This window comes from Drosophila ananassae, chromosome 2L (assembly GCF_017639315.1).
Source record: "Drosophila ananassae strain 14024-0371.13 chromosome 2L, ASM1763931v2, whole genome shotgun sequence".
In the NCBI taxonomy this organism is placed as follows: Eukaryota; Metazoa; Arthropoda; class Insecta; order Diptera; family Drosophilidae; genus Drosophila; species Drosophila ananassae.
Window position 1 is genome coordinate 2,880,776 of NC_057927.1, and position 23,615 is coordinate 2,904,390.

General features: G+C 42.8%; 7 protein-coding genes across 9 annotated transcripts; 3 read left to right on the top strand and 4 right to left on the bottom strand.

Annotated features, from left to right (window-relative positions):
* Positions 1-371: 371 nt before the first annotated feature.
* On the top strand, positions 372-2,493 carry LOC6500447. The gene is made up of 3 exons (XM_001953195.4): positions 372-499; positions 1,082-1,128; positions 1,183-2,493. The coding sequence occupies exons 1-3, from the start codon at positions 469-471 to the stop codon at positions 2,326-2,328; spliced, it is 1,224 nt and encodes a 407-aa protein (XP_001953230.3). The 5' UTR covers positions 372-468; the 3' UTR covers positions 2,329-2,493.
* An 18-nt stretch (positions 2,494-2,511) lies between these two features.
* Positions 2,512-5,343, bottom strand: LOC6500098 (nucleolar complex protein 3 homolog). Its single transcript, XM_001953196.4, has 4 exons — positions 5,226-5,343; positions 3,542-5,163; positions 2,859-3,482; positions 2,512-2,801 (listed from the first exon to the last, which is right to left on the bottom strand). The coding sequence occupies exons 1-4, from the start codon at positions 5,232-5,234 to the stop codon at positions 2,579-2,581; spliced, it is 2,478 nt and encodes an 825-aa protein (XP_001953231.1). The 5' UTR covers positions 5,235-5,343; the 3' UTR covers positions 2,512-2,578.
* A 21-nt stretch (positions 5,344-5,364) lies between these two features.
* On the top strand, positions 5,365-6,334 carry LOC6500448 (G patch domain-containing protein 11). Its single transcript, XM_001953197.4, has 2 exons — positions 5,365-5,471; positions 5,533-6,334. Exons 1-2 carry the CDS (start codon positions 5,425-5,427, stop codon positions 6,287-6,289), a joined length of 804 nt encoding a protein of 267 aa, XP_001953232.1. The 5' UTR covers positions 5,365-5,424; the 3' UTR covers positions 6,290-6,334.
* On the bottom strand, positions 6,303-7,927 carry LOC6500097 (serine/threonine-protein kinase 16). Its single transcript, XM_001953198.4, has 4 exons — positions 7,485-7,927; positions 6,825-7,419; positions 6,630-6,764; positions 6,303-6,570 (listed from the first exon to the last, which is right to left on the bottom strand). Exons 1-4 carry the CDS (start codon positions 7,592-7,594, stop codon positions 6,454-6,456), a joined length of 957 nt encoding a protein of 318 aa, XP_001953233.1. The 5' UTR covers positions 7,595-7,927; the 3' UTR covers positions 6,303-6,453.
* Positions 7,928-7,956: 29 nt separating this feature from the next.
* On the top strand, positions 7,957-8,900 carry LOC6500449 (tRNA-uridine aminocarboxypropyltransferase 2). The gene is made up of 2 exons (XM_001953199.4): positions 7,957-8,143; positions 8,207-8,900. Exons 1-2 carry the CDS (start codon positions 8,055-8,057, stop codon positions 8,898-8,900), a joined length of 783 nt encoding a protein of 260 aa, XP_001953234.1. The 5' UTR covers positions 7,957-8,054.
* Positions 8,901-8,924: 24 nt separating this feature from the next.
* Positions 8,925-10,128, bottom strand: LOC6500096 (general odorant-binding protein 84a). Of its 2 annotated transcripts, XM_001953200.4 has the most exons (5): positions 9,955-10,128; positions 9,492-9,704; positions 9,362-9,423; positions 9,178-9,304; positions 8,925-9,115 (listed from the first exon to the last, which is right to left on the bottom strand). In XM_001953200.4, exons 1-5 carry the CDS (start codon positions 10,106-10,108, stop codon positions 9,021-9,023), a joined length of 651 nt encoding a protein of 216 aa, XP_001953235.2. In that variant the 5' UTR covers positions 10,109-10,128; the 3' UTR covers positions 8,925-9,020. The 2 variants fall into 2 exon arrangements, with proteins under 2 accessions (XP_001953235.2, XP_014766378.1); XM_014910892.3 differs by lacking the exon at positions 9,492-9,704.
* Positions 10,129-10,209: 81 nt separating this feature from the next.
* On the bottom strand, positions 10,210-23,359 carry LOC6500095 (glucose dehydrogenase [FAD, quinone]). Of its 2 annotated transcripts, none has more exons than XM_001953201.3 (4): positions 22,983-23,359; positions 15,212-15,388; positions 15,018-15,138; positions 10,210-12,572 (listed from the first exon to the last, which is right to left on the bottom strand). In XM_001953201.3, the coding sequence occupies exons 2-4, from the start codon at positions 15,377-15,379 to the stop codon at positions 10,984-10,986; spliced, it is 1,878 nt and encodes a 625-aa protein (XP_001953236.3). In that variant the 5' UTR covers positions 15,380-15,388; positions 22,983-23,359; the 3' UTR covers positions 10,210-10,983. The 2 variants fall into 2 exon arrangements, with proteins under 2 accessions (XP_001953236.3, XP_032312280.1); XM_032456389.1 differs by having other exon boundaries at positions 11,023-12,572.
* Positions 23,360-23,615: the final 256 nt, after the last annotated feature.

The following is a 23,615-nucleotide window of genomic DNA, read 5'->3' on the forward strand; positions in this document are numbered from 1 at the left end:
CAAGCGAAATTTAAATATTTTTGTCATTTGCAAGAATATCAAATTTGCCGCACTCAAGGACAAACCGAATCAGATTGAAATTGCATTGCACTTGAAATGGCCATAATATTAAATTGATCGTCGTGTAATACGTAACTTATATTACGTATACGTCATGTTTGCCAGCATAGGGTCTGGCTGATGTATGAATTCTGATAACTGGCCGAAACAATGGATAATCCAGAGTCGTAAATCTGCTAAAGCGCAAGCACAAACGAACTGACGAACTGTCGTCGGTCCCAGTGGGGCAGCTGCCACATAAATATGGCAAAGATGCCGCCGACTCCAAATTGGTATAAATTTCTAAAAGCGTTCTAGTCTGGCTTGCAGTTGTTCCTCAAGTGCTGACCAGTTCACAGGTCGTGGGACTACCCAAGGATTGCAAGGATACATAATTGAGGGAAAAACAAAAACCTACTACCCTCTGGCATGATGCAATACGGCTCGTGCGTCTTGGCAGGTAAGTTGGCCAATAAGCTGGCCGGAGCTGACCCAGACCCAACCCAACTCAAGAGTGACGAGCGATCGGCTGTCCGCCTCATCACTATTACCACTTCCTTTGGAGGGGCGTCTGTCTGTCTAAGTTTTTGCTGCCTTGCATATTTACGAGGCATGCGTCTTGCCTTTGGCCCACCAGCTGCCGCAATTCTTGGCAGCCAATTGATGTTGCAGTGCGTTATTGTTGCAATTGGAACAGTGGTGAAGGGCTGCAACAAAAGTTGCAACTTCAATTGTTGAAACAGAGTTCGATTTCAGTGATTTCTGCTCCACTGTGCCCCGCGGCATAGGAGTTGGAAGCTGATAAATAAAGATCGCATTGCAGAAACGTCTAAGACGCTTTATCAGCGCCCAGAATCGCGACGTACTTGGCCTTAATATGGGCCAAACAAAACTCTTAGCTACCGCCGATGCCATCAATAGCTTCTGGCCTGGCGTTCATTTCGATTTGGTGCGTCGGCGTGTCCACAGCTCGGAGCTGATCTTCGCCAGGTTTCTGCTTTCGGTTAGAGATTTCTAATGTTGGCTCGCCTGTTTCTTTCAGTTTTTGTGCTGCTCTGCAGTAGCGGTCTGGCCCAATTGCAAGTTCAGGTAAGATCCTTCGGACATCAGATTGTGTCCTTCTTAATTTTCCCTATTTGATAGGCTCAGAGTGGCTATAATTATGGTCGACCCGAGGTGGCTAGTGTGGGCGGTGCCACAGCCGGGGGGCGCCTGACCCCAGGTCCCTATCCGACAGCTGCTGCTCTACCCCTGACCCCGGCTCCGGCTACTACTGCCTACGGTGCGGGTTTGTTTCCGTCACCCGCCGTGGGGTTTACGCCTAGTGGACAGGCCACAACCGCCTTTGGAGCACCTGCCGCCGTTGGAGCCAGCAGTCCGGCTAGGAGACTACCAACACCCGCAGGTATTCCCGCCGCTTCATCTCGCTCTGGACCTTATGGACCCCAGACACCTCAGTATGGAAATATACCCGGACCGGGAGCTGTTTCCTCCCGAGCTCAAAGTGCGAGTGGTGATGGTAGAGATTATAGCGAAGATGCCGACGGCGATTACTCCGCCATTCCGGGTGTGCCAGGGGTGGACTACCCCATCTATGCCCAAGTGCCACGCACCAATTTCGACTGTTCCCAACAAGCCCTCCCCGGATACTATGCAGACATCGAGGCCCAGTGCCAAGTGTTCCACATCTGTGCTTTGAACCGAACATACTCATTTTTATGCCCCAACGGTACGGTTTTCAGCCAGGAGACATTGGTCTGCGTTTGGTGGAATCAGTACGACTGTGTTTCCGCTCCCAGCCTGTATGCAAACAATGCCTATATCTACGACTACTCCGGAGGCAGTGGCTCTAATGTGAACGGAAATGTCAATGCCAATGCCTATCGACCGGCTGCAGCTACTACGACCGCCTTTGGAGCACCTGTGGCCACCACGGGAACTCTTCGTGCAACTGGGATACCTCCTGGCTATAGCTCTGGACGCACCGGTTCCTATCCATCAGCCACGCCGACTCCTGCTGCCCAAGCCCAGAATCCATATGGTGCCGGCGCCGTTTTGCGTTCCGCCATCGTTCCTGGAGCTGTGGCTCCATCGGCGACTAATCGATTGGTTCCCACTGCAGCGGCGGCCGGTCTTCTTGCCACAGCCGCCGGAGCTATTCCCGATAACCAGGTGGCAGGAGGTTTCGGCCAACAGCAGCAGTCTCAATTGGTGGCAAGTGGAAACCGAGAGTATCTGCCACCGGCCACCGCTGGACAGCAAAGGCAGCGAGGTTCCACAAACGCATAGTTGGAGATTCCAGCGAAACCTGCAACCCTGGCAACTGCACCCGGTTTTATGGCATTAGTATTAGCGACCTTAGGCTTAGCTTCTTAGGATGTTAGGAGCTCCAAACATTTTTGTACAATTAGTTATAAAAACATTTGAAATATACTCGTACCAGTAATCACTCGATCTATGACAGTCATTATCTTTTTTACAAATTTAATATCATAAACACTTTATTTTCAACCTAAAAGCTTCAACTTTATTATGTCCTCTATTGAAGTGCACTATGAAAGTCAAGATTTAATTTACGTCTGTCCTCTGAACTTGAAGATTTCGCCTCTCGCAACAACTTTCTGTATTCCTGCTTGAATCCAGGTCGAATATACATTTGTCTGCCTTTTTTGAGCTTTGGTTGGCCAGCTTTCGGGAGTGGAATTGTTGGATTAAAAGCCATCTGTGAGCTGTCGTACTGGGTGAATAAATCGTGCGAGGTTCTGAAAAAACAAGTCTATCTTTAGTCATATATTGCAACAGGATATTATTTTACTAACAGCTTTCCGATATCTGTGGGCAGGGCGCCTTCGCCGGATGCGGGCACTCCGTTAGCAATGTGCACCGCCATGCGTCGAACTGTCGGATGGTAGTGGCGGGCCAGCAGGCTCAGCTCATACAAGGCTGTGCTGGAGGCATTACAGTACTCGGGGTCCTCCAGCTCAGGATCGTACCGGCCGGATCCTATGGTCGTGTCGGTGTCCAGCAAAGCGTCCAAAACGGAGGTAAGTTGGAAGGTCTGTTTGATTGTGCCGAGAGTAGCCAAAGTACCATTGTGGAGAAGATGTAAACTCCCAGTTAATAACCGTTTTATAAAAGCCATCAAACGCTGCTGGCTCATGTTCCTTCGCCGCTTGACCAGAACCTCATCCAAGGTGCGTAAAATTATAGCAAAGTCGTCGTGATTTTTCCCTGCAGTCACAGCCAGCATATTGCGATAGAAGTGCTGGTAAAATCTGATGGGATCGATGTTCAAAACTTCGCCCTGACCGGAAAGAATCACAAAAATAGTCTGGATGCAGTGCAGCCGCTCGCGGTAGCCTAGCTCCTCTTGATCCTCCAATATCCGGTTGAGAACATCGATAAGATCGGCGAAGAAATCCAGATTAATAACATGGGCGAATCTGTAAAGAAATATGAAGTTGAAAAAGATTCCCAATTAAAACCAAGATACAATACTCACTCTGCTAAACCTTCTAGAATTGCGCTCAGGATTCGCGATGTGGGATCGTTTTTAAGGATGCGGAAGTAAATAGTGAACACCATCTTAATGATCTCAGTAAGCTTCAGATGCTTAGCTTGCTTGTTTTCCTCGGCCCGAGTCTCCTCCAACTCACGGTTTACTTCGGTGAGCTTCTTTCGCCGCTTCCGCTCTTTTTTAGACAAACTCAGAAGCCTCTGGCGATGGGACTCCAGTTTCTTTTGCTTCAGCTCGTTCTCCTTTTCGGCGTCTAGGTTCACGTTCTTGATCTTCAGGCCCATAAGGCAGGTGATGCACTCCACATGTACGTTGTTTTGTTTGGTTTTAATCAGGTGATTGATGCGCCGCACGATGAATAGGGTTATTTCAAATCGCTTATCGTTGGAGAAAACAGTGCGGAAGCACTGGTTGATGGCCGTTCGCATCTCCGAATAGTTGCAATTGAGCATGTAGACCAAAAGTTGGGCTATGTTTTGGACGTAATTGAAATACGGATGGGCTACCAGAAGGTCGCACATGCACTGCACAGCTACGGTGGCCATTTTTATGGTCTGGGGAGTCCGCTGGCCTCCTCGTTTGTTTACATGTCCTGTAAGCTGTTCCAGCTTCTGGAGGAACTTCTTGAATTGCTGCAGCAGGGCATTCTCAAAGGTAACACGTTCCAGCGTAGCCTTCCGAAGCGTTTGCATTTTAGTGTCAACCTGACCCACTCGGTACTCCGGCAGAATGTCTTTGAATATCTCAGTGGCAGAAATCATGGCCAGCTTCCGGACAGGCATTAGGTTGGGTAGCCTGGTGGCTGGGTTTATTTCATCCATCAGCTCATAGAGGGCATGAAAGTGACGCATCTTATCCTCAGGCTTCTCCAGCAGGCCGGAACAGATGATTCCTATGCGGTACTTTTGTCTTTCGATTTCCTGCTCACGGACAAGCATAAGATCCGTTGTGGAGAGCATTTTTTGGCCAGGAAGTTCCTGTGGAGCGTCTACATCATTCACAATATCGTCGTCACTGTCCTCGTAAACAGATTCGCCATCTTCATCCTCATCCTCCTCATCTTCGTCCTCCACGTCCGCTTGTTTTTTAACTTTGGGTTTCGGCACATAGTCCACTTCTGTAGTACGGGTAATAATCTGGCCATCCCTGGACTTTATAGGCAGCAAGTCCACCTTGATTTTTTTGGCAGCCTCCTCTTTTTTGGTAGCTGACGCATACTCCATTTCTAAGCCCACCGACTGCAGTTGCTCTTCGTTATCCTCTTCGGCCGCTTTAGCCTTCCGCTTGCGTTTGTTGGCCTGGAGCAGCGCCAGGTCGTCACCGTCGAGCATGTCAGCCACATTGTCCAGATCCAAATCGTCGTCATCCTCGTTGCCTTCCAGTTCCAGTGGATCCACACCCAAAGAAGCCAGTTTGTTGTGCTTCTTTCTCTGGGCCAAGTTATCTCGTTTCCTGGCCTTCTGAGAGAATATATTTTGGCCCTGTTCTCGCTTGGAAGTCAACTGGTCGCGTTTCTGCTTCTGTTTCTGTTGTTGCTGCTTCGTCAGCGGTGTTTTCTTCGACTTCAGGTGAGCCGCCCGCTTGACGGAGCTAATCTTCACCTTTTTCTAAAGATTTTGAAATTAAAATGTATTAAAATAAGTATTTTATGGTAAATTATGCTACTTACAGTTCCCATTTTGCCTTTTTTAATTGATTAAAAGGAGATTTACAAAATGTTGACTTCTTTAAGTGCCGAGCACATGGGAAGCTAATGAAACTGTCCACTTGTTATCAGGGAGCAACAGCTGGTATGGAGCTGCCAACCGGTTTCAGCCGGTGATTCCCCGAGAGCTGGTCACACTGGCACCTCAGGTAAATATAAACAAATGTCCGACGAAGAGGAAGATTATATGTCTGATAAGTTCCTGGCTGGGTATGGATTACTTTCTACAGCTTTGGTAACCATATAACCGCATCCACTTCTTCCAAAACAGACTGCAAGATGTGCGACCCAGCTTGGTGCAGAACCGCGGCAAGAAGCGCCAAATTGAAGTTCAGAGCAAACAGGAGGAACAGAAGAAGCGACAAAGAGAAGCTGCTTCATCAGGAAACCTTAACAATGAGCGCTTGCAGCAGTCTCTTAGCCAGCCGCTGACATCGGATAACAAAGGCTTTCAACTGCTAGCCAAGATGGGCTATAAAGCGGGCACTGGACTGGGAAAGCAGCCAGATGCCCGCATTGAACCTGTAGGCATTTCCATAAAAAGCGGACGAGGCGGCCTGGGACGGGAAGCAGCGGTGGCCGAGCTGATGGCCAAACGCCAAGAGCTACGTAGAGCTCATCTCCTGCAAAAGGCTGGAATACAACCTGGCGATGAAATAAGTACGGAAGCTTATAGACGACGAGCCACCCAAAAGGCTGAGGAACGGAAACTCATGTACGATATTAAAAGATGCCAGCAAACCTGCGAGTCTTTGGATTTAAAAGAGGGCATTGCAGAGCCGGATATGGAATTCTTTTGGCCCCCCAAACCAAAGGAAGAAGTTGAGGAAACCGAGGCTAGGGAAGAGCAGCCGGAGGAGGAGGAAGAGCAAGCCGAAGATGATGCCTACACCCCTTCAGAGCAGCTGGAAATGCTTACCAGCTACCTTCGTACAGCATATACCTTTTGCTACTGGTGCGGAACCCATTACACGAGTATAGATGACCTGGACTCAAATTGTCCGGGACTAACTCGTGATGACCACTAATTAAAATATGAACTACTTTATAAATTACACATAAATTTCACAAAATCTCAGCAATTTTACAAATTATTTTACAATAATACATAGTCAAAAACGGGTTCAATGAAATGCCTTTAGACGAGGTGGAATCCAGTGAGTTAGCTACCTTGTGACCTTGGCGGGCGGAGCTACAATCGACCCTCCAGCTTCTGTATCAAGTCGTGGGTTCGTTCAATGACGCTAAAAATGAAAGGTCGTTCCATGGGATCGGTGCGCAGCATGTAGTTTATCAGTTCATGCATATCCTGTAAATAGGGTTGAAAATATATAAGGCTTATGTATAATGTCCTCGACATCGTCCTACCTCCGTGTAAATTGAATCCTCTGGAATGTTCACATTGCCGCTAAGAACAGCCAAAGCCACACTGTCTCCTCGTTCATAGATGGGATCGAAAGGAGAATGGAAGTAGCACATTGCATACAACACACAACCAAGACTCTGAAATAAAGGAAACATGCATTTTTTAAACCAAATTTGATTTTTAAATGATTTTCTTACCCAAATATCTGTCCGTTCATCTATGGTGCAGTACGTTTTTACCGTAAACAACTCAGGAGCGCGATAGACAATTGAACTTCGTTCCTCGGCCTCATCTTGGAGTCGCTGGGCATCCGACTGACCCACTATTTGAAGGCGCGCCTCTGTCATTGAGCCCAGATCCACGATAATGGGTTCGAATGAGTCTGAGAGACATATATTGGCTGTCTTCAAGTCACGATGAGCCAGCGGCACAGGTTTGGCTTCGTGTATGGCCTTAAGACCTTCGCAGACGCCCAGAAAGATCTGAAGGATCTGGGCCTCGGGCATGTGGTCCTGTTTTCGTGCTCGCAATTGCAAATGATCCGCCAAAGCGCCATGCTTGTAGTACGGCAGTACAATGAACAGCGTACTGGTGGTGTTTATGACAATGTCTGCCTGACCTTTTAGCTCGTAGTCCACCACTCGGATGACGTTTTCCGAATCGATCTTGCGGCAGTTTTCGATTTCGCGCAGCGCTATGTTCTGGTCGTCGATGCTGTGGCAGGTGATGCGCTTAATCGCGTAGCTCCGTCGAGTGATGGCATTTTCCGCAAGGTCGATGAGACTGAAGCCCCTGCACCGAGAGACACCCAGAGATTAGATATTTTATAGATAATGGTGGGGAATTCGGAAACAAACCCTTGTGCCAGCCTGTCACGAATTGTGTAGCGGGATCCGTTGATATTGAGTGTCTCCTTGCGGCAGAAGCAGCCGCGTTTCATTATAAGCGTCCAACCGAGGCTCTGCATATTGCTATTATTAAGCTACGAACTTTTAACTTTAAGCTTAACAACTAGTTTAATTCATATACAAAACCTAAACAGAAAACAGAAAGCGGAACTGCAAGGTTTATGCAGTGATAAAACTATGATTTGTACTGATTGTGAAAACAAAATATTTTTCTCGAAAGTTGTTTATTAAAAATATATATTTTTTTGTAATATTATTATATTCTAGTGTGTCTGATTTTATCTTAACTTTTTCACGGCCTAAAATATTTCTAATATATTACAAATAAGCTCACGAATATAAACAATCACAAACACATAACAGTGTAAGTGCAGATTTTCCTTAGCGGTTCACAGCTGATCTACGCACAGGGTGTCCCAATTGCCATGTGGCGACCAGCGTTGCCACCTGGATTCAGATGGTTCCCAATATTGCGGATATCTTGTGGGTGGATTTTCTTCGTTAATTGCAATTTAATCAATGACAAACATCGAGGATGAAGCCTGGCAGGACCTCGTGGGCATTGGGGCCGATCCGCCTATCAGACGCGATAAGTGCGAGCAGTGCAAGTGAGTGGTAAAGCGGGGAATCTTTCGAAATCTCAAGACTTTAATGACAAAAATCTTTTTCAGACGTCCAGTGGTTGTTTGCTGGTGTCCCGCCCTGCCTAGTCCTCCTGAGGCGGTAGCCTCACAAATTGTGATTCTTCAGCATCCTGCCGAGGAGAAGCGTTCTCTGCGCACGGCTCTGATGCTTCAGCTGGGCCTGGAGCCTGGAAAATGTGTAGTGTATAAGGGAAAGCGATTCCCGAACCTCAAACACCCTGCCGAGCTGCAAAGGATTTTGGAGTCTCCGCAAACGCTATTGCTTTATCCTAGCCGAGATTCGGTCCCCTTGGAGGAGGTAGATCGCAGTGCTGGTCCCTACACGCTGCTACTTATAGACGGCACTTGGCCGCAGGCCAAAGCCATTTACGCCAGCAGTCCTGCTTTACATCGCCTCCGTCAAGTTAAACTTATTGCTGTGGGCATAAGTGACTATATCATCCGCACACAACCCACAGAAGGTTGTCTCAGCACCCTGGAGACAGCGGCACAGTGTTTGGCAGTGCTTGAATCCCGACCAGAATTGCGGCAAACCCTTGTCCGGCCTCTGCACACTCTTTGCAAGTACCAACTGGATAATGGAGCGGTGGAGCACCAGTCCAAGGAGTTTCTATTGAAAAACAACCAGTACCCCAAACCCATTGGCAAGCGGTTGAGTCGCCTGCTCAACTACAGCAACACTGTCTGCGGCGGCGGTCTTGAAAAGGATTCGAATACGTGATAAGAGCATTTAGAAATCAGAGGATTTGTGTATGCCTTTTTATAACGAACTCGGTGCGCGGCCGTAGCAATATATATAGTTTTATAACACAAACAACATAAATTGATTTATATTAGAGGCTTAAACGGTGGGCTTGTTCCTGGCATCAGTGAGGGATCTAATAAAGACACACTTGACGATGGCGTAGCCTCTCTCGCAGGCATTAGTTTCTTCCTCTGGAAAGTGGAAAAAATGTATTCATTGCTCAAAAGCTTAACATATAAAGCCACCAACTTACTTGCTTCGTTTTCACAAACCTCGAGGGAGTCCCCAGTTGCTGGCCAGACGTATTTACGCACCAAATCCGCATTTAGCTTGTAGTCTTTCATTAGTCCTGACTTTTCAAAGAAGCAGTGAAAGTAGCACTATAATAGATCACTAGAGCTCAGAAAAATGCAAAAGAACTCTTTAAAAGTACGAACCATGCTCGTTTTATCCGTTTCATCTGGCAGTGCACCAGTGCTATTAAAAGTCAACACATTGGCTGAAAGATTGGATCAATTAATGTTACATTAATCTACTATCCTTCTGGATAAATCCTCCCAGACTCACACATCGGAGTTATGAAACTAGCATTGCAATTATGAACGACTTCATCAAAATCTACATAGTCTGCTTCTTTGGGAGCTGGCGTAGTGGTGGATATATCATCCACATCGCCGTCGAAGCTGTCATAGCTTATAATAAACACATCACCATTATCCTTGGCTTGATCCTGAAGGGCCAAACTCAAGTTTAAGAGAGCAAATAGGGAACAGATTTTAAGCAAACCGGAAACCATTATAAACAAACTGAACCAATCGTGGCTTGGAGGTTCCCTTTTATAGTTTCAATCCGGAATGAATTTAAATTCGTCCGGATCATGCAATGCGCAGTTACAATAATTTCGAATAATATTTACAGAAATTGAGCGTCAATTAATAAGCTTCTCACACAAAAGAATATAATTTAGAAACAGATTGGACATTTAATGATTACTCAACCGATTCTGGTTCAACCTAAACTTTCAACTCACCATATGGAACTAAATTTTCATCCGCACAGGCCACTCTAGCCTTATAGAACATTTGGTGCATTTCCTTCTGCACTTCAGGATCGTCGGGGACGATATCCTGGCCAGCAACAAAAACCAGATATAGCAAAGTGACCACACATATGTTTCGAAACATTTTCGGAACTATGACTGGTGATTGGTTTGCCGCCTTTTATATATACCAACAGTGATCGGGATTCATGTGCTAAGTGTTGACAAATTGATAAGCCCATTAAGTATTTAAACTAAATAGTTTCACTTTAATCGAACAATAAATACATGCAATATACGCGTATACAGAAATACAGGCCATCGTTCATAGGTGGTATTGCAAATGAACGATACATTGTCAATGGGTTAACAAGAATTACATAGTTTAAATATAGTTGTTAAAAGACCCATTCAAATCTAACGATAAACTGAACTTACATGTTTAACGTATTCATGTCAATTACATTTTTAAAGTAATGGTTTCGAACGGAAAACTTAAAGTCAATTAAAAAAGTGAACGTTAATCGGAATTTTTACAGTCGAATTTCGCAAATGCAGATTTTAGAAACTATTTCAAAAGTATTTAAAATAAAATCAATGGGCATTATTATAATAGAAATACTATTTTTTAGATATTTTGGATTTTAAAAATATTTTTATCTCTTAATGAAAGTTTTAAACTTTTAGGGTAAAGTACTTTATCAAAGTGCATTAAAGAAACTTGTATTTTGATGCCTACATTAAAATGTATAATTTGTGAAATAAAATAAAAATATGCTCTTTGTGTAGTTCGACTGAATTGCCAGTGGGCCACAGAAGTTGGTTTTAAAGTAGTCTATAGGTTTACTTATCAAGGGCATTAGTGGAGTTTGCGCAACGCGGTGTGCCTAGAGTGAGATTGGATTTGGGTCGAAATCGTTAAAAAATAGAACAGATCGGTATACAAGGTTTTTGGATTCAAGGGGCCTTAATTGTAATTTCGTTTAAAATTTTATTTGCAATCATTTTCGCTGATTTTGATTAAATTACTCTATGCAACGTCCACGTCGCATCCACGCGTCAGACCTTGGCGCCCCATGCCCGCTTCAGCAGGTAGGCGCCCCGCTCGGCGATCATAACGGCGGGGGCGTGGGTGTTGCCAGCCGTCACCTTCGGCATTATGCTGGTGTCCATCACGCGCAGTCCCCGGATGCCATGCACCCGCAGCTCGTGATTAACTACGGCCATGGGGTCGTGGCTGGGACCCATTTTGCAGGAGCCCGCCTGGTGGTTCTCCGGTCCGGTGTTCTGTCTAACGGCGCACTCCCAGTAAGAATCGCTGCCAAACGTATGCGACTCACATCCCTTCACCACCGTCTTGTCCAGCCGCATGCCGTACTGCTTCAGAGGAGAGGTCTGCGACAGTCTGATGGCGAACTTGATGCCCTCTACCAAAGTCTTCACATCCCGCTCGTCGGTCAGGTAGTTGGCAAAGATGCGCGGCGGCTCCAGGGGATCTGCTGAACGAAGGGCTATGTATCCGCGTGATCGGGGATTCAGAACAGCTGGGAAGATCTGAATGGCCCGGGAGTTATTCGAGAGCAGTTCACCCACCTGGCCCGTGCGGGCACAGCTGGCCAGATAGCCGCCAAAGTAAAGCTGCAGATCGGGAAGATCCGGGCGATCCGACCAGCGGGTAGACAGTTTGGCAGTCACGTCCGAGATGCCTGTGCCTGACATGAGTCCGTCCCGGAACAGCAGATACTCCATGGCCGTGGCCCAGTTCAAAGGTGCCGTGTCCGCATCGTCAATGAAGAAGTTGGTAAAGTACGCCACATGGTTATGGAGGTTCTTGCCCACGCCTGGTAAATTGTGTACCGATCGCACATTAACCTGCTGCAGCTCATCCTTTGGCCCCACACCACTCAAAAGCAGAATCTGCGGAGAGTTGACTGCCCCAGCGCTGAGAACCACTTCCTTCTTGACCAAGATTTTACGCATGCTGCCAAACTGATCGCTGACCTCCACTCCCAGGACATTCTTGGTGTGCGGATGGATCAGGATTTTGGTGACAGTGGTGTTTAACAGAATATGGAGATTGCTGCGCATGCGGGCTGGACGCAGGAAGGCCCTTGCGGAGCTATACCGAATGCCGTTACGCGCCGTCATCTGGGCGATCATGAATCCAGTAGAGTTCTGGCCATTAAGATCCTGCACGGAGAAACCCAGCTCTTCACCAGCCTTAAGAATGGCATAGGATAGTGGAGGATTGTATGGGAACTTTCCAACGGGCAGGAGTCCACCCTTGGCATGGTATTCTGTGCCTACAGCATCCAGTTCCAGATTATCCTCAGACTTTTTGAAGAACGGCAAGACGTCGTTGAAAGCCCAGCCAGGATTTCCTTGGGCTGCCCAATCATCGTAGTCCTCTCGATTGCCGCGAATGTACATCATACCGTTCATTACCGAGGTGCCTCCCAGGACCTTGCCGCGGGGCCAATAGCATCGCTGCTCCATGGAGGACAAGCAAGCCATACGCTCCGGCTCTGTATTGTAACGATAGTCAATGTCGCTGCCGATGAAGTTCAGAAACATGGAAGGAATCTGGGCGCCAACTGGTTCATCTCCACCTGAAAGAATAAGTTTTTAAAATCTATTGTCAAAGTATAGACAATCCGCCAGTATTTTACTTCTAAAATCTTTAATAACCTTAATTTTCAATAAACTATTTCAATTATAGAGTTAACTACCGCCAACATTTTGGTAAATTCTTTTAAACCAAACAATATAATTGGTCATCCAAATTGATTGCCAATATTCGTACCCCGATACCCATAAGCCATGATACTCCGCATAACTGGTCGTGACACTGGACTAATAGTCGCAAACTGCCCATTAAGAAGCCGTCCAAACAAACCCCAATTTAACCTTCGGACAGCTTGGGTGGGCATTTCAATTAGAGTTTGGGACATCTGAGGCACGCTTTTGCTTAACCCATGGCAATCTATTAGTAATTAGTATATTGGCCCAATCAGCGTTCTAGAATTTCCGTTTCATCGAGCCCACGACTCTAGTTAATTAAATCGATTCAAGTGGAATCTTTGATTGCTAACCATAGCGTGGGAGCGGAACAAAATTTTACCGCAAAATCCTGTAGTAATAATTTAACTTGGTATTTCAACAAAAGAAAATTAAGCAAAATAGCTTAAAAAATTGGAGAGTATCAGAAATACCGGCTCTGATTCATTGCGTACAAGTCTTATATATGTTCCCATATTGCTTATAACTTGTTCTCTAAAAACATTCAACATATGTATGCGTCAAGCAAATAAAAACAAATGCTCTGTACGCTTTTAAATAAGAGAAAACAATTAGCACCAGAACGTCGCATTCTAATTAGTTTAGAATGAAAGCCAAAGCCGTCGAACATCTTTGCATAAATAATACGTTTATAAATCTACTAAACTATATAGTATTCCCGAAAAAATGTTTTAGCCGAGTGCAACAAACCATTTGCGGGAACATAAAAAATAGAATAAAGCTTAAAGTAAAAAATCGAGTTAGAATTCTAATTTAGAACTCGTGGTCGTCCACCAAAAATGGTGCTATTAACCTAACCCGAGGGTCATTCCAGGGGTCAGTGTACCAGGCACCAGGTTAACTTCTTTAATCCTCTAGATATCGTTAATTTACTTTCCGGCATGCTTTTGGCATTGGCTAAATGTGACGAGTTGCATGTCTAATGTCAAGCAAGACCGAATTATGACTTCGTCGGCTTGGTCGAAACAAAAGCCACTTAAGCCGGGGAGTTATCTGCTCATACTGATATATAATAAGCCAGGTAGTTAATGGCCACAGCTAATTGCAAGCCAGCCTCAGGCATTGTTGTATAATTAACGCCAACGCATTGGCCCCATCGAAGTGTGTCTCTTTCGCGAGTTTTGGCTTTTAATTGATGTAATTAGTGACAAGGCGTAAAAATTGTCACAATATAATTGCTATTACTTTGCGCAAATCTGCCAATATGGGAGACAAGACCCAGAAAGTAAGCCAACCAAAGATGAGAATGCTGAAAGGGCACTTTTAATGGAGACATTAGAATTTTTTCCCATACCTAAGTGATTTTCCATAGTCTTGGGCGACTAATAAAGACATTAGTCAAAGATGAGAAAAAATAATGATTGATAGCTTGCGAATACTTAGATTACTTAGATGAATTTTTGAGAATACTTAGATTTTTTTTCAAAGAGATAATTGTCTTGTTTGGTGGCTTTAGCTAAACATAATATATTTTTTAAAAAGTTATTTACTTTAAAATATTTTATTAAAAACAAGTCTTCATAAATATTTACGAGGTTGGCAAAAAAATTATAAATTCAAATCGATTATTTGCATTAAATGAAATAAAATAATTTGGCCCGAATTTCATTATTAACAAAGCCATATAATTCGAGTTTGAATCAAAATTGGGCTTGCTTTATAATGAAATATAAATTATGCAGTGCTAAAAAGGCTCTTAAGCTCAGTTTGCCGCATATTTGCTTTTAATTAAGGCAAAGTGAATGCACTGCATTGAAAATCAACAAAAACGAGTACATCCAAAAGCCACCCACACTCTCAAAGCACAAATTCACGTGCTGTTTATGCATCGTAATTCATTCATAAAAAAAGGCTGTAAGCAACAACAATTATCCAATGCAAAAAATGAAGTCAAGCGGAACGAAAAAAAGGTCTTCGGGCTGTGAAACGGCTCCAAACGGACCAAAATCTAATAGAAAGAGGGAAGATATTTGCATGGGCTTAGATTGCCTTGGGGGTGAGGTGGCAGCTCGTTTAGTTTACATAATGCTCGTGGCAGTTGCGGTGGCTTCTTTGCCGCAGTGTTGCCCAAGTGGCATTAGTGTTTCTGCGGTTGCTGCTGCTGTCGCTGTTGCGGTTTGCTATTGTTGCAGTTTTTGCCGCTGTTAAGCTTCAATTACTTCTAAACAAATGCCATATAACGTGCCTCTAATTGCCTGAGCAGTCTGACTTGGCCATGTTGCTGGCAACATGTTGCTCTGAAGAGACCCACTTACCGGCTTCGATCAGCAACACCTTCCACTGGGGCACCTCGGAGAGGCGGGAGGCAACCACAGAGCCCGCTGAGCCACCGCCAATGACAATGAAATCGTACTCGTAATCCGGCTCCGAACGAAACTGCAATCAGAATGGAAACCATTGAAAGGTGATATTGTTGGCCACAAAAATGTGACCATGAGTGTCAACTAACCCGTGAGCTGGCTCTTCCGCAAGGGTCCTCCAGGTCGCATTGGGAGCGGATGAACACTTCTAGGAGGCCCATGAACAGCATGAAAGCACTGCCACCGCAGGTGGAGGCCAATGTGGGTCCTGTGGGTACGCCCACTAAGCAATCGCAGGCTGAGGGGCTGGCGGACATGATTATTTTCTAAATTATAAAATGAAAAAGAAAGTACGACATTAGAGCTTTATGTTCTTAAAAAGACAGTAATATATTGGTAGAAATCAAAAGACTTAGGAAACAAACTTGTCATCTACTACATGGGCTTTAGTTTCAAATGCTTTAAAAATAAACGTTATTTTTCCATTCTATCTCAATTGTTTTTTATTCCAATACATTTTTTTTTAGTTTTTAATGAAGTAAAATAAAACTTAAAATAAATAATGAAATGTAGTACCCTTGAATTCAAAGGGATTGCTTATAAAAAAGAATGCAATTATCTCAGTCATAACATTCAAATTAAATTAGTTCAAATTCAAATTAGCAATCTAAGCTTCTTTCTCTAAGACTTCGAATAGTCCATATTAAGTTTTATTTTTGACTGTAAAATTGTAGAAACAGTATAAATGAGTCAACATAAAAAAATTATAAAAATTGATATTATTAATTTTTCCATTCTATAAATAATTGTTTTAATTGGTTATCTGACTGTTTAATTTTAGTTTTTAATCATTTCCAGTTGATTAAGCACGAAGCCATAGGGCAAAGTCATAAAATTTTGAAAACCCACAACTTGAACTTCTATTTAACCTTGCCGACTCTGACAAAGACTAAAAATTATCAAAGTAATGCTCCAGCAACAGCACTGTAATTAATAAGAGTACCCACCGAAACAATGGGCGTCGTCGGTGGTGATTTCAATGCACACCGAAAAACAACAGAAAAAACAAAGCCCAAATGAAATTGAAATCAAAAAAGATACTTTTTATATCTTAGCCATTTTGCAAACAAAACGGCAACTGCCGCCAGCATTGGCAATTACCGAAAGGCCAAACAGACAGATAGACGGAGATTTAGGCAGACAGAAGTCATAGCTCATCATCCAAGAGCTTGGCTTTTGTGTGCTTCTACTGCATAGTTTCACATGACCTTAGCCCCAACGGCCAAAAATGCCTGGCTGGCTTCTCGTTTTCTTTCCTATTTGAAATTTCGAAACCATCTCTTGGTCTGTGCCTAAAACAGAAGCACTGAGTCGGGCTCGAATTACATTACGGTAGCCAACTCCGATTGAGTAATGTGCATTATAATTATGTCATTTGTTTTTCGTCGGTGGACTGATGATGACCGCTGGGGATCAGGGAGACTTTAAGGCGATTTGAAGGCAGGGGAACTTGATCTGTTTCATGTTCCTTTTATGGGACATACAAAAATGTTAATTGCACATCAATAACATTGCTGTTCACACTCCTTACTAGGGCTGTGAGTTAGCATCCAAATTAAAACCAAACCCATCCCCGAAATCAGTGCATTTTTGGACGACACAAAGCTGACTACGTTTTTGACCTCAATCAACTCGAACAGCTTGAGGCAATCAAATTGCAATTTGCGCCCAGCCAAAAACAGAAAACCGTAAAAAATAAAACACAAAAAAAAATAGACGAAGCAAAAACCTAATTGAAACAAAAACAGAAACCAAAACTAAAACTGAAACTGAAACCGAAAGTAAAACAAGAGAATCAACTAAGCAGAGATCGAGAAGATCAAGCAATTGCTACAGTTCGTCTGTTTTTGGTTGCCACAATGGTGGTGCTCGCATCTGACATTTCGAACACGATTTTTCATTCATTTCAATTGCATTTTGGTGTCTTTCGCTTTTAAAGTTGAAGGATGCCATGAAAGTGAGGCAAAGGCAAAGGCAACGTCAACGGCAACCAAAAGGCAGTCGGAGAACATACGCAACTCACGCGAGCGTGGAAAATCGAAAAGAGAGGCGGTTGACCTCGCAGCCAGTTTTCCACCAGGCTTGTAAAACTCTGCAACAACCAACAACAATAAAAGTTTCAACAGGCGAACTTCAAACGCCAAGAAAAACGCGTGCAAAAGTCGTGCAACGATCTGAAAAATTAAAAGTTGTTCGGGACAACTTTTGTTGGCCTAAAATAGTTTCGGCCACTTTTGCGTAGCCCGATGGTAAGGACATTTTTTTGAACAAATCATAAGCAGAAATAAAAATGTTATCATTTTTTTGTAATAAACATGAGAAAATATACATAACAGAAAATGCCCTATGCAGCCATTAGGCTGTGATCAAAAGACTTAGAACACGAACTCCAAAAAAAGTTTGGTAAAAGGTAACAAATTTTTATTTTGTCTGCAACGAACGATTATATTTTTTACGAAATCTAATATATAGTGCCCCAAAAAGTAAATCCTAATCAAGCAATCTTGTATTCGTGCTTGTTATTTATGCTGCTAATTATTCAATTAACTAGCGACAATTGTTAATACTTCCTCTGATTGCAGCGTAATTTCTCCCGGACAATACTATCATTGGGGTTTTCATAATGACAGCTTGTTTTTGTATTAACAACTTTATCGGATAGGAGGCATGGTGCATAATATCTTGCGCACTGAAGCGATCCCGGTGTCGATTATAACCAACTCGAGCTGCAGTTGTCTTCTGGCGGTTTTTATTGTACTCGTACGATAACTTCATTGATATTGTTTGGCATTGTCTTCGTCGCTGCGTTGCATTTGAAGGTTTCTTTCAACTGTCAGTCAGTCAGTTAGTCAGTCAATCAGGCAGGCAAGCAAGCAGTCAGTCAGTCAGTCGGTTAGAGCAAACTCGTGCTCATTGGTGTGAACAACACCGCAACTTGGTTTTGGGCCTTGTTATTTGGTTATCTTGTTTCTGCTTCTGCCATATGTTTAGGCTTGGTTTTTCGAGTGCTTATTAATGTGGGAACCGCGCATTTATTAGAATAATAATCATAAAGTAATGCAATTTATGCGTGCCACTACAAAGACGCCAGATAAAGGCATGTGATTTTGAGTGAATTGTGTAAATTTTAGTTTTGGGATGGGGTGGGATCTCCCCTAGTCTCTGTCAGAAGTTTCGAGTTCAAGCTGTCAAGTCAGTTAACATTTCAATCTAGCAAAGTCGAACACTTTCTCAAGGCTTTAAAAAAATGTCATTAGGCATCTTAATTAGCTTAAAAAATGACAAAGCTCATAAAAATCTCACATAATTTCAAAAATTTCACATCGATTTTAAGTTAATTTGACTCACCAATTTCCCCAACTTACCTGGCTAAGTAAAAAAAAACCAAAAATTCGCATATAAAGCTACGTAAAACTATAACAAATTTAATGGTCAACACATAGCGGCAAATTGAAGTCATTAATTTGGCCAATGGACCTCCGACTATGAAAACTGGAACGGGTTTACTTTTGATTCGTGGTTTAACTTCGTTTTCAAAATCAACAAATAACGGTAAACGCGTTAAAGAGTGGTAAAAAATAGAGAAATATACACACATATATGAAATAAAAATGAACCATAAAGTTTTTCATGTTCGGGCGGTAATTTGACAAGCGGCAGCTAGATGGCAAGGTGTATGAATAATTTAATGAAAAGTCCGGCTAAGCGAAGCAAAACGCAAACTGCGGTAATTTAAATAGATTTGGGGGAAAAAGTTCATAAATAAAACCGGCCACGTATGAGTGTCCAGGTAACTTGGGGAGACCATAAATTAACACCATCCCCGGCTGGCGAGGATAACGAGCCGGCAAAAGCAAACATTGCCTCCGGGCCTGGGTTCCCCCTCTGTGATATTACGCAGACTTCACTCGTGGCTCTGGCTCTGGCCATTAGAGAGCCAGATGAGCATAGATTGGCCAAGAAATCAACGAGTGTGGCAAAAAAAAACAACTGGAACTGGGGCTAAAGCTAAAGCTAAATCTGGAGCTGGAAACAGCAACCTGCAACCTGCAACTGTCGGCAATTGCATTTGCAGCAAAACTAGAGGAAACTGCAGCGCAATGTCTGGCCAACTTGGCCAATGTCTGACTCAAAGTCTGAGTAGCTGTTGGTGTTGCTGTTGTTTCTTGTGTTGCCGGTCTCATGGCTCTTTGGCCATCTCTTGACTTCCTATTTTCACTTTCGTTCGTCATGAGCGTGGCAGCAAGTAGAAATGCAACAACACAACAGCAGACCCACTTTGGGCTTTACTTCTTTTTATTGTAATACCCTTTTTTGGGTCTAACTAGTTGCTCCTGCCTTTGGTTCTAATTAAAATAAAAAATATGAAATATTGGTATTAAAAAACCTTAACCATGTATTTTACCAAATATTACACCTGGTTTTATATTTTTCCTTTACTTAATTGATCATTTAGGGTATAAGAAATGTTTTAGCATGACAATAAATTCCTATATATATTTTAGTACATGTTTCTTGTGACTTTTGCGTACTAACTTGAATTTATTTAGCTCTGCCTCTACCTTAGCCAGTTGTCAACGCGACATCAACAATGTGCGAATGTTTTGTGTGAGAATTTGCTGGCAGTTGTTGTGTTGCTTGTTGCCGTTGTGTTTTCATCTTGTCATGCTTCATCACGTAATTGTTAACAATTTTTTAGGCAATATTTAGTTAATGCACTTCTGCTGACGCTGTTAACTTTAACGGATTGACGTTTGTTTGCTTAGCAACTTTTATTGGATAACTATTTACTCAAATATTCTTGTAATGGGGATTTCCTGAAGCTAAATTTGTATAACAATTGCCAGTTAAGCCGTAATGCTGATAAAAATCTATAAGACCTGAGTACAATAAAATCGAAGCTCATGTATTGGTGATTGCATTTTTATTTGTTTTCTGTCGTTATTATTTCCAGAGAATTGCAATCTATAATTTATTGAGATTGGCCGGCACGACTAACGATGGATTTTTTTCACCAGAAACCAGAAACGGAAATTCCAACTAAAGCTTAAAATTTTCATTTTTCTTCATGTTTGGCGGAAAGCCAGCCAGTAAAATAGCCAAAAACCAAAACAGTTTTACATAATTTATTTAAATTTTGTTTTTCGGACGTCTTGGGCCGGCTATTGTTGCACGAACTACGTGATTGAATATTTACAACATTTTGTTGCATTTCGCTGGGCAAAATGTTGCTGCAACCGCATGTAATACCCTTGGAGTTGCCAATTACGTGGCACCGCTGTACTGCCACACAATTAAGCTTCGAGTGAAATTCTGCAATTGCGCTGCGCATCATTCCGGCGATTGTCAAAGACCCCAGATGAGAGTTGAGCTAACTTGCCTGAGATGGGCTTTGTGCCTTGATTGATCGCTGGTTACGTGCTGGATAAGGCAAAAAGCGGCAGCAACATCAGATGCCACACAAACACCAAAAGCCACAACAACACTTCTGTGGCCCCCAAGGCGGATGCAAAAACAAAAAAACAAAAAAATAGAAAAACAAAAAAATAAGATAAAAAAGTGGGCAGCTTAGAGCAACGAACAACGTTGTTCAGGAGCTGCCTGTCAACTGGGTTGCCATTTCATGAGTTCGGTTTCGGGGCTCGCAGACAGTAACAACACTTTTAGTTTCATTGCTAAATGAGTGAATTTGTTAACAGGGTTGTGCTATAATTGAAGTCTTGCCGGGATTTCTCACGCTTGTCGCTAGGATAATGTTTTCAGAGACGCCCAGAGGCCACCGATTGTCGATAATGAGGTGGCCGCTCAAGTTGGATAATCTCGGACCCTCTCTGGCAGAATTCATTGAGGGGTTTTGTAAGAGTATCAAGTTAACTTGCCAAATTTTGCCATTGGTTTGAATTGAATAATTTTTTCCCAATATGCTAATCCCTCTTCTTGGAAAAAGTCCCGCATAGCATTCATAAATTTGTCCTATTTTTTGGGAGATTTTTGTCAGTTCACTCTTCGTGGCCAACTTGGCCTGGCAATGTGCCATAACGAATTGTAAACAAATGAAGCGGAGCCAAAGACCATTTAAATGGCAAATGGAAGAGACTACGGAGGCACACAATGGTGGCAAGTGAGAGGTGACTGGGGTACTGGAGGAATGGGGGAACGGCAACATACTGAAGATCAATTCAATGCTCAATGCGGCCCAAAAAGGGAGCAGACAATCGCAAGGCAAACAAACAACAATCGATGGCACTGGAAGAGGAGCAACAAAGCATCCATGCAACAGCTTTAAACTGTTTTTCGTATTTTCTCTCACTTTTTCACCAATTCAACAAAATGTTGGCAGCAGATAAAGCAGCGACAGCACGCTCCCAAAACATGGAGACATACAAATTTTTATCTACCGCTGACATTTGAACATGACTCTAAAAAATCTTGGGGACTCGTGTGCAAACAGCAGTTGCTGTGGGGTCTTGAAGTTGGTAAATTTTTTTATTTTCTTTTTTTTTGGCAACTACAGAAAAGAAAGCTAAGCGTGGGTGTCATTCGGTCAAAGCACTCTGTTCCATGTTCAATTAATTCCATTGCCCCCCAAACAATCATTCCTAGATACTGATACCTTTTCATGTATTCGCCGGCCACTGTTTGCCCTCAATAAAATTTGATGGATCATCGCCGCCTACTTTAATTTGCAGTGAACAATAAAAAGAAGTACAGAAAGCAAACAAGCGAAATTAAAAGACCCTAAACCGAACATCGAGTCTGATATGCAAATCGAGAAACAATCTTGGCTGACGAACTCTTTTTTAATGAGTTCATGCGTAAAAATGTGAGCACGTTTGGGGTGAAATAATTTTTGATTTGCAAATTGTTTGGGAGACATGAGTTGTTTTTCTCATTTGTGGTTTTTAGCTCGAATATTTGGTTGATATTACTAATATTTAATTATTTATTTTTTGGGAATTTGGGAAGCACATTTAGGTGAAATATTTTGGTAGATTCCTTATGAGTAACTCTAAGTTCAACAATATGATATGGTCTCATCATCGATTTAATACCGTTGATGAAAGTGGGTTTATTTTCTCTCTCGCTACATTTGCTTTGGGTACTTCACCCCTAATTTGTCAGTGATAACCTCATCCTCAATTTATTTCATAATGTGTTTATGTCTTGAAAAGAAAAGGTACAACCTAACGGATATTCCCATTCAATTCGGATGAAAAGACGAAATTTACTCACCATAAATAAGCGTAAGTGGTTTATATTTTACAATACCACGGGCTTCCGCCGAATTGAGGTGGCGTTAAAAAAATAGAGGGGCGGATTCGACGGGGGTGGCCGGCTGAAACCGGGTTAATTTCCTATTACTGTAATGCACGTTTAATGAACTGGCATACTGAAACACCTTAGTCTGGTACGAATGTAATTGAGCACAAAATCAAACAGATTAGTGGCCAAATGGCGGACAATGGGTGACCGTTTTGATGTGTGTGGAAAATGGAAAAGAAACCAGTAACTAAAATTAGAAACGTGTCTAGAGCACAAATCGTGAGACACATATTGTTGTCTGCGTCAGCCAGCAAGCAGCAAACAAACGAATCGAATTGGAGCTGTTCGAAATGGTCTATTGCAAAAAATAGTGCAACACAATTTATCGCCATGAGCCATCAGAAGACCGAACTGAGTTCCGTTTCTTGGGCTTATGACAATGGCAAATTTTCCAGCAGATTTCGAACCCCTCAGCTGGCCAAATCTTTTGAGCTTCCTCAATGCCAAAAACGGACATGATGGATTTTTGGTTGTGAATAAAAAAAGAAACCGAAAAACTCCGAAAAAATAGAAATAAATGCTGTTGCATCAACTTACATTTTCTGCGTCCAGTGGTTGGGTGTCTGGTTTCCTTTTATGCCTTTGATTTTGAATTAATTGTTTATTCCTTATTGAAAATGGTTCGTGAAAATTGCTCAATGGCCCGAAGATGCTACAACGCTTGCCACTTTTAAACTTAAATTTTTTTTATTTGGCAGCAATTATTTGCAAACACAAACACTTTGGTCAGCTTCTGGCTTGCAATAGATTTAAGCCACTGCCTTAGGGTTTTTCAAAAATATTTATTTTTTTATTAGTTAACCTCTGGATCACTGCATTGAAATGGTTTGTTTTCTAAGGTCTCTTGATTCTAGTGAACTGCGCGCAGACGCAGAAATTTACCGACTCAGCTAGTGGGCAACAAGCGCGAGACTTTTTAAATGTCGAGCCAAGTCAAGTTTCGAGCTTGAACCTGACGAAGCCGAGCTTAAAGTTAGCCAAAAGCTTGAATTGTGGCCTAAAGCTGCAGCTTTTTGAGTTTTGGTATGATCAGATAGTGGCGTGTCTCGGCTAAGTGTTGTGCGCCATACTTAACGAAACTCATATATTTTTGTTTTAAATTAGGTCTTAGCTGATTCAAACGTTAAATTTGTTTTTAATTCCTATATTTATTTGGAACAGTGTTGTGAA